The sequence below is a fragment of the Tasmannia lanceolata genome, unplaced genomic scaffold (assembly GCF_043159265.1).
Source record: "Tasmannia lanceolata isolate RefF3 unplaced genomic scaffold, GAP_Taslan_0.1 ptg000006l, whole genome shotgun sequence".
Lineage (NCBI taxonomy): Eukaryota > Viridiplantae > Streptophyta > Magnoliopsida > Canellales > Winteraceae > Tasmannia > Tasmannia lanceolata.
This window is the reverse complement of record NW_027518683.1, coordinates 14,826,016-14,835,208: the sequence shown is the minus strand read 5'-3', so window position 1 is coordinate 14,835,208 and position 9,193 is coordinate 14,826,016. Positions and strand designations below refer to the sequence as shown.

At 36.7% G+C, this 9,193-nt stretch overlaps 1 protein-coding gene across 1 annotated transcript; it reads left to right on the top strand.

Moving 5' to 3' along the window:
- The first annotated feature begins 2,459 nt into the window (after positions 1 to 2,459).
- LOC143879846 (FCS-Like Zinc finger 13-like) lies at positions 2,460 to 6,789 on the top strand. Its single transcript, XM_077382486.1, has 2 exons — positions 2,460 to 3,099; positions 6,433 to 6,789. Exons 1-2 carry the CDS (start codon positions 2,540 to 2,542, stop codon positions 6,590 to 6,592), a joined length of 720 nt encoding a protein of 239 aa, XP_077238601.1. The 5' UTR covers positions 2,460 to 2,539; the 3' UTR covers positions 6,593 to 6,789.
- The last annotated feature ends 2,404 nt before the right edge of the window (positions 6,790 to 9,193 follow it).

Genomic DNA, 9,193 nt, shown 5'->3' with positions numbered 1-9,193 from the left:
AAAAGGCTATCATCGACCAATCAAAAAGATAAGTTGATAGGCTGAGAAGTATCATTAAGAAAATAAAGAGTGTTGATATCAATTCCTATTGAAAAAATGAATTTGCTCCGCAATCAAATATCCATTCTTTACTTTTCATTATTTTACTGAGGAAAAAATAACGAAAAAATTCAGGAGGAGCTGCAAGAAGAAGATGAAAAAGAAGACTCACTGATTTCTATCGGTTAAAAGACATCTAATATGATGTCAAAATCTTATCTTTTACTGATTTTTAAAAGATACATTTTTTTTTTTTGAAATTGTGTTTCACCTAGGTTGTTTTCTCTTTTCTCACTTGCCGGAATTTTTTGGTTCTTGGGATTTTTGTGGAATAAAAACACTTCCTAGGAGATTGGTGGGAAAAAATTTTCCTGAAAGTATCCCGGTAAAATAGAAATCCCATGTTCGGTTGACCGGACTATGGTGGGAAAAAAAATGCTTTGTTTGGTTGCTTGAACTGTTGGGAAGAAGAAAAAATTCTTCTACAAGCTTATTTTTGGTTCCTGGGAGTATTTTTTTTTTCCTTCCTAGGTTTTCGTCAGGGGTTATTTTGGTTCCTGGGATTATTTTGGGCCCACCAACCAAATCTGGGTTTCCTGCGGAAATTCCCCAAAAGTCGCAAGAATAAAAAAAATTCCGACAACCAAACGGAGCAGTGAAAATATTTAGTCCCACGTTAATTGTGCACAAGACGACCTTTGAGTTTACATAGGATTGTGATCTAAAGAAAGTTAAGAGACATTTAGAAATGTTTAGCAACCATGAACGTTTTTTCGATGGAATATTGGTTCCTAGGAGAGGGGCAAATCTCTCAAATCTCTTCCTCTCCCACTCTTCCTTCCTCTCTTTCAATATATAGTAAGTTAATATTCCATGAAAAAATCTTCATACCAAACATGGCCTTAGAGACAAAACATTTCACATGCATGCCGAGTCAAGCCAGGTTGTGACATGACATAGTGTATTTGTCCTAAATCCTTTATACAACATGACATAGTGTATTTGTCCTAGATCTCCCCTTCCATATATATGAAATGTCAACAAGCATTTTAAACACAGATGAATTATACTGCGACCTCGCGATAAAAGACGTTGGTAAAGACTATTATTGTGATGTCCAAACCTGGAGTTATATAGAGTTTATTCAGAGAGGAGCCAATTTGAGGAAATTTAAATATATAAGAAAGGTTTGTCAATATCAAAACAAGTGTTGCCATTATCATATCTCCCTTTAGTTAATATTTTTTTTTAACACATGAATTATACATTTTAGTAAAAGGGATATGATGTTAGCACTTGTTTTAATAATGTCAATCCCCTCTTTATTTACAGTACATTTTCAATTAATTGTTAAAGGCAATTTTTGCTAGGCAATTTCGCAGAAAGCCACTTTGGGAGGTGGCTGTTCTCTCCTAAAAATGTGAGCCACGATATGGCTTTCTATGAAATGGCCAAGCAAATCACCTCGGGAAAAAAAAAAGAAAAAAAGGGAAGTGATATTTACGCCCCTTTTGATCACCAAGGACACCCGGCGCCGGTGTATCAATGACTAAAGTGGGGCAAATGTACTTGACGTCAGAAAATTCCAGTGGTTCTGATTGCCACGTACACTAGCACTGGTAGATCAGTAACAGACGATCTCAACCATTGATCAAATAGCTAATGATAGAGTTAAGAAAATGAAAATGGATTTTCGTACAATTAAATTTTGTGAGGATGTTACTATATAAATCTAGACAATTGTATAATAACAAAGCAAAAGGAAAGAGGGAAGAATAATAACAATTAACAAGGAGTTTGGATCACATGGAAGAGAAAGAGAAAGGTGGAAGCCAAGAGGATGAAGCAATATATTTATATATTTGAAGTTAATTTAAAAGAAGATAAAACAAAAGGTAGGTTATTTTATTGAAACCAACTTCGGATCATTCATTTCAAAGAATCTCCCCATATAAAATAGACAAAATAAGAAAGAAGGGATTTGCTAGGGAATTTCGTCCTAAGGGCATTTTGCATCTGAATTTCACACCAGTGAACAGCCACCTCACATAAATAAATGAATATGACAAAATTTGCTGAAAATTGAGCCTGTGTGGCTGTGCAAAAGCCAGCTGCAAAATGCCTCTCCTCAAAATTCCCTAGCAAATCCCAAGAAAATAATAAATCATTTCTTGAGAAGAAAACAATTTTCTATTGGTTGCCATTTCAAAAAAAAAAAAAACAATTTTCTATTGGGAAAAGAGATGTTGGCACTACCTTGTTTTGATAATTGCACAAACTGAGCACTGTCTTTTGTTACAGTTCTCAAACAGCTCTCAGAAGCCAACTAAAACATAAAAGACAACCCTGTTTTGTGTAATTATTAAAACACAGCAGTGTCAATATCAGTAACCTCATCTGATGTATTTATAAACCTTCAAAATCCCCCAAGACATGTCAGTAGGCAAGGAACTCTCTCTCTCTGTCTCTCTCTAAACCACTCCAAATCCCCAAAAAAGTAATGTCTGAATCCCACGAGAAGAGAGGGTCGATCAAGCTCCCTCTCTTCATAAACTTCACTGAATTAAACTCCCGTTCGGACCCCTCCAAATCTCCAAAGTCGCCCCTCGATTACAAACTCCTTTTCTCGAAATCCCCAAAAAAGTTCGAAGAAGGGGTAGTCGGACTCGGAATCGTGGCCGCCATGAACGAAACTACCGATATTCACGACCCAAAATGGCCCATGAAAACCGTTGTTTCGCCCCGATCGGATCCGATTCCGATTGTTTCGGGCAAACGGGCCTCGAAATTTAGCGGACCCATATCGGATTCTGATGAGTTGGAGTTGTCGGAGACCTATACTTGCGTGATTTCGAATGTCGGAAATGAATCGGTCCGAAAATATGAGTACTTTGAAAAGCCAGATGGCATTGATGGTAATTATTGGGAAAACTCGGGGGTGTTTTATGCCTCTCCGTCTAGGTATTCGGACTTGGGCCGGACGGTCCGGATGGGGGATTTCTTGAATTTTTGCTATCTTTGCGGGAAGAAGCTTCGTGGATTGGATATTTTTATGTACAGGTGAATTTAGCGCGCTCTCTATTTCTCTGTTTTCATTTGATATTGGCACTACCATGTTTTGATAATTAAACGAAATTATCGTGTCCTTTCTTAATTGAATTGCATTCCGAGAGCTTTTTTTGGGAATTGCAATAACTTTTGACAGCTGTTTAAATTATTAAAAGTGAGTTTGTGCAATTATCAAAACATGATACTGCCAATATCAGTGGCCATTAGTTAAGAGAATTATTGTATTTGGGTCCGTGGAGTTTTTTTTTTTTTTTTTTTTTTAAGTTTCTTGTCTAGTTGTCTGTTTGAAAAGCCAATAAGTTCTGATTTTTGGGTGGTTTATGAATTTCAATGGATCTAGATTCTTTGGTTGATGGATTTTATTAATTTTTTTTGGACTGTGATTTTTTAATTCATACAAGATTTTTGATATATTTCCTGCAGATGGATTCTTTATTCCTTTGCTTTCTTTTCATTTTCCCCTTTATTAGTTTGTGATAGGATGAGAATTTCTTATTATTTTTATCTGGGTTTTCTTTCAAACCTGAGGATATGTCTGTCTTGGTGATACATGTTGGTTCATGTCTGTGATTATTCCGATCAAATTATCTTTATTTTGTTTTGTTTTGGATGTTCATGAAAGGAAGCTGATGATATTATCTGTTGTCTTTTCTAGATAGTTTTAGATTTTGAATGGGATTACTAGTTTCCTAATTTTTCTTATTTCCTGATTTATATGGGATCTCAGGTTTCTGAACTTCTGATCAATGTGATTTAGTTACAATTTCAATGATCTAAACCCATATTTATGTAGTTCATTAGTACTTTTTCTGAAGTATATAAAGTTTTCTAAAGTTTGCATTGTGGAACTGAAATAATGTGATCCACGTTCTGTGAATATTTTTTTTTTTTTTTTTTGGGGGGGGGGGGAAAGCTAGCCTGATCTCTAGCTTAGAGCTTCATACTGATAGAATCTTTTCACATGGGATCTGATTTTTTGATTGTATAAAAATGAAATGTCTCTAGCAAAGAACACCAACAGACTGAACTCTTCCCTTAACCGAAGCGTCAATTTGTTAGTTAGATTCTTCTACAAACATTTCTTAAAGGATCATCAGAACTTATTGGCTGGTTTTTGTTCTATGGATCTAATTTGCTGAGACAATTCATTAATTTTATGAGAAAACGGTTCCTACACATATCTGTAGAGAGTTCTCTACACACTAGCTTAAAATACAGTGGGGGCCCACATTGTTTGGGTGATCCAAGCCATCCATTTTAAAGGCCCTCACATAGATAGGGTGTGTACAAAAAATCAGATCCATAGGATCATCCCAACCCTACGATTTGTGGAGGTAAAACGGTTGTCTTTAAACCTTCACAAATTAGTCCATTTTTTGCCTCCACAATTCAAATGGTTAGGATGATCCTATGGATCTGATTTTTTGTGGACACCCTATCTATGTGAGGGCCTTAAAAATGAATGGTTTGGATCACTCAAATAATGTGGCCCCCACTGTATTTTAAGCTAGTGTGTAGATAACTTATCTACACATATGTGCAGGAACCGTTTTCTCTAATTTTATTTGCTGTGAGACAGATACTTCGAAAAGCAAGTCCTTTTTAATTTTTTTTAATTTATTGAATCAGATAACTCCATATTCGAATTTGCTTTGACTGATATAAACTTGTGTTAAAAACAGCAATCCAATAATTTTATTGATTTGGATGTCCAAATCTGTCCACCATTTTGCCTGTCGGCTGCAAAGATTCTTTATGATAAGCTAAATGTATTTCTGCCTTTTAGCGGCATTTGTGAACGCCGGAAAAACCCTTTTTTTGTTGTAGTGATAAAAGGGAGTTTGCATTGGGGGCCGTGGCCACCCCCACACTATATGTGACGCCGCCCCTGATCATCTGGCCAATATTATTCGTTACGCTCTGCTGATTAATGCTGGAAATGTGAAATTAAATATAGCATTCATTTAGGCTCTTCTATTCAAGTAGACAATGGAATTAGTTGGTGTAAAAATATAAAAAATGCAGTCTTTAATTTTTAAATTCTTTTATGCATATGAACTTATAGAGGGGTCTTCGTGGTACATTTGTGGTCTGTTCTCTTCATTTTCTTTGGACATGAGGATCGGTGGGTGGGCTCTTTGGAATTGGGATCTTCATGGTAAATTTGTTGTGACGAATTTATTGTCATTTATTTTTGTCAATTGGGTTTTCAAATTTCTGAATTTGGATGGTTGTCATGTTGGTTTTTCTTGCAGTGCTGGATTAGTGACAGTTTTTGTCTTGCTTGTTTTTGTTTGGAATCTTCATATCGGTTGTATTTCGTGGACAGTTTTGCATGCATAATTTGCTTTTATTTCCTGTATCTGGGTTCTTTTCATTGTCTATCAATCCACAAACATGCCAGGGTAATGAATTCAACACCTTGTCGTATGCATAAATATCCTTCTATTTTTCTTATCATTGTCTATCAGTCCATAAATATCCTTCTATTTTTCTTTGGGTTTTAAAGTTCGTTTGGCACCGATTTAATGAAAAAATCTGATTATTGACCTGACCAATTCATTATAAATCAGAGTACCACACTTGCCAAACTAAGTTCCGAGTCAATCACTGAAGCCTCAATTGTTAGTACTGATAGTTTTCACCTCAAATTGGTTTTGACTGTTTTAGTTAACCCTGCAACTAAGGATAGTTTTAGGGTAATTTACTCTTGAATTGGAGTTTCCTTTCCTTATATATATTCGATCTTTGAGTTTCTTACTTGATTTTTTTGTATTATATGGATAGTGACGGTTGGTTTCTTCTAATTTGGTCATATTTTCTCTAAGGAGAGTGATAAATCGGCCCCATATATCTTAAGTCGGCCCCTTTTAACGGAAAATGTTAGGGCGTGTGTGTTGCACACTTGTACGGTGTTTAATGGCGGATGAAAACTTTATTCACACACCCTAACGTTTTCCGTTAAAAGGAGTCGATTTAAGATATATATATATATATATATATATATATATATATATATGGGGGTCGATTTATCACTGCCGTCTCTGAATTTAATGATTCTTTTGAAATAATTTTCATTCTCGAAAATTTCATTCGGGTCTGTTTTGCCATTAACTTTGTCGATGTTTTGGAGATAATTTAGTTTGGGAGACTAATTTTTTGTGCATAATTGATGCTTATTGTGGGAATAATTTAGTGGGAGAAAACCCATTTGGGTCTTAGTTGTTCTTTAATCTGATGCTTTTTCCTGGGATGAACTAGCATAGTATAATCTTTTGTTCATGACTAGAGTATTGATAAAGCTTATGGTTTTCCGACTTGCAGAGGAGATAAAGCCTTCTGTAGTGTGGAATGCAGATGCCAGCAAATTCTGAGTGATGAATACAAAGAGAAATGTGGATCTGAAGCTCTAAAACCTTTTGATTACTCTATTTCTCCCTGTTCAGCTCCAAGACTCTTCTCAGATGGTGTTGCGGCAGCTTAACTATATAATATGTAGACCAAAAATGAAAGAACAAAAGGAAAAAACAAACAAAAAAAGGTACCCATATAAATAAACTTGGTATCACCGGCATATAATATAATATGGAGAGAAATTAAGAGGGGTTGAGCAAATTGATTGTTGTTTCTAATTCTGCAAGCCAAGGCCCTTAAGAATGGATCAAATAGCATATTGCTCTCTCTCTCTTTCTCTCTCTCTCTCTCTCTCTCTCTCTCTCTCTCTCTCTCTCTCTCTCTCTCTCTCTCTCTCTCCACGTGGGACTGGGCCAGAGTGTTATAAAAGTAAGGAAAGAGGGTGAAGGACAATCCCACCTGGGAGTGGGCTACACAGGAACCCAAGCATGGCAGTATTCTAGAAGTCCCTCTCCCTTGCAATGTAGGACATACATTATAGATGTGGATAGATACGATATGTGTATAGCCACCCACTTTAGTGTATTTATGACTGTTCTTTTTACACTAGAATGGAGTGGTCCAGGGAAGAAATGTGGGTGAATATATCATTTCCAATATTGTTTGGATCATTTAGCATCATCATTAGGGTGCTATTATAGAATGATTGGTTAGAGTTTTCCTTTAAAGGGGTAAAAGTTTTTTTTTCACCTGCAATCCCACGAAAATTTTACCAAGGCTCCTTTTTGACGTAAAAATGGACGTAAAATTTTACGTCCATTTTTACGCCGAAAAGGAACGGAGCCTAAAGAAAATTAAAAGACAAAGCAGCCTGATCATGTTCACAAGCAGGGGTGCAACTTGGGTCGGGTTGAGGCCAACCCAAACCCGACCCGACCCAAGGAACCCTTTTTGCCAACCCCAACCCGAGATTTTTAGCTTAAATTTTTTTTTAAATTATCAAAAAAGTCGGGTTCACTCTGGTCAGGTTGCCTAAGCCCTCAACCCTAAGCCCTCAACCCGAACTCAACCCAACCCGACTTTTTCCCGGGTTGAAACCGTCGGGTTCAGGTTGAGCCCGCCCAAGTTGAAGCCCTATTAATCACAAGACAACAAAGACAAATACTGTTTGTAAAACTACAAAATAAAAAGGAAAACACTATGAAAACGGGATTCCGTTTGGAAAATAAAAATGGAACTTAAATGACTGTTGATTTGACCCTTTTAAATGTGTATTTATTGCTTTTATGGGGATTTGAGCTCCATCCATTTGTCTATTAGCGGACGTGGCTCAAATGGTTTATACCCGTTTTTTTTTTCCAAAACGGAATCCTGTTTTCGTAGCAGTGCTAAAAAAAAAAAAAAATGAAATGATCAGCCCTTAAGACGAAAATGGAGAGTCTCTAAATGATCATATCGCGTCGCTCCTTTAACATCTCAAGGAAGATCCCTCCAACAAAATTAATCCCTCCAACAAAATTATTGGTGATTGGCCTGGCTCAGACAAGCTTCATCTTATGCAAAATACATGAATAATAGTGAGAGTGGGCCCTTACATGCGACCATAAGTATTGGATGAATTCAGAGTGGCCTAACTTTGTTTATTACCATGTCTACTAGAACTTTGACGTCTGATTTTACTTCGAAGGGTTTTATATTCAGAGACTTACATACCCTTAAACCATCGAGATGGCCCTGCATTCCCATTCATGTTGGATCCTTTGCCATACATGCTAGAGAATGTCATGTCCACCTTCGCTTTGTCATCTCTAATATTGCCCCCTCCCCTTTGAATTTGTAAGATTAGCTTTAGAGGCCCTTGAAACTTCCCAGTACGTCCAAATGGAGAAAAGACACGAAGAGAGAGTCTCTTCTCCCCTCCAAATTAAACTCTATAAGACTTCTCCTTGGTCACTGCTCACGCACGCTCAACCGGAGTTTTCTAGTATTTGCAATCCACGGCAAATAACGGCAACAAACACCAATTTATTTCTTGTTTTAGGAGGCAGCTCTAGGGGTCGACTCGGTTCTTTCAAATTGTTTCTCATTATTAAGAAAAGGTAACAAAGATAAAATATGAGCAGTACATTAAAGACAGCCATAAAAGTAGAAATTGAGGACTCTTGGCTATGGCATCAAAGGTTCGGCCACATCAACTTCCATTCACTGAAGATCCTTCAACAGAAAAATTATGACTAGACTTGCCCATGTCTTCTCTTGTATGCCCTATCTATGGATCTCTATCCTCGAGATTTGAAACAGATATTAGAAAGAAACGATTGTTTAATTATAGTCTTGATTTCGGAATCTGTATATTTTGTAGTAACTGCGTTGAGTATTGTCCAACAAACTGTTTATCAATGACTGGAGAATATGAACTTTCCACTTATGATCGTCACGAATTGGATGATAATCAAATTGCTTTGGGTCGGTTAAGTATAAAGGAGATTAATGATGCATGTAAAGGCTGGCCGATGGTTCTCATCATCGACAGCGTCAAGTAAGGCCCATATTGACGGCTGTCTAGTATTTGCCTCAGTCGCGATGGATCATAGGCTTCATCAGGAAACACAGAGCCATTGGATAAACTTGTGACAGTGCAGAAAGTTCTAAAATGTGTAACCAGTTTACTCCTGTGAGGATCAAAACATTATGCTTTATTACATTACTACCAGAGCATTACCAGGAGAAT

Bases quoted from the DNA above. Each gene is read 5' to 3' on its own strand.
- LOC143879846 (XM_077382486.1), top strand. From the start codon at position 2,540: ATGTCTGAATCCCACGAGAAGAGAGGGTCGATCAAGCTCCCTCTCTTC. The intron at 3,100-6,432 runs GTGAATTTAGCG...TCCGACTTGCAG, and splicing joins TTGGATATTTTTATGTACAG to AGGAGATAAAGCCTTCTGTA.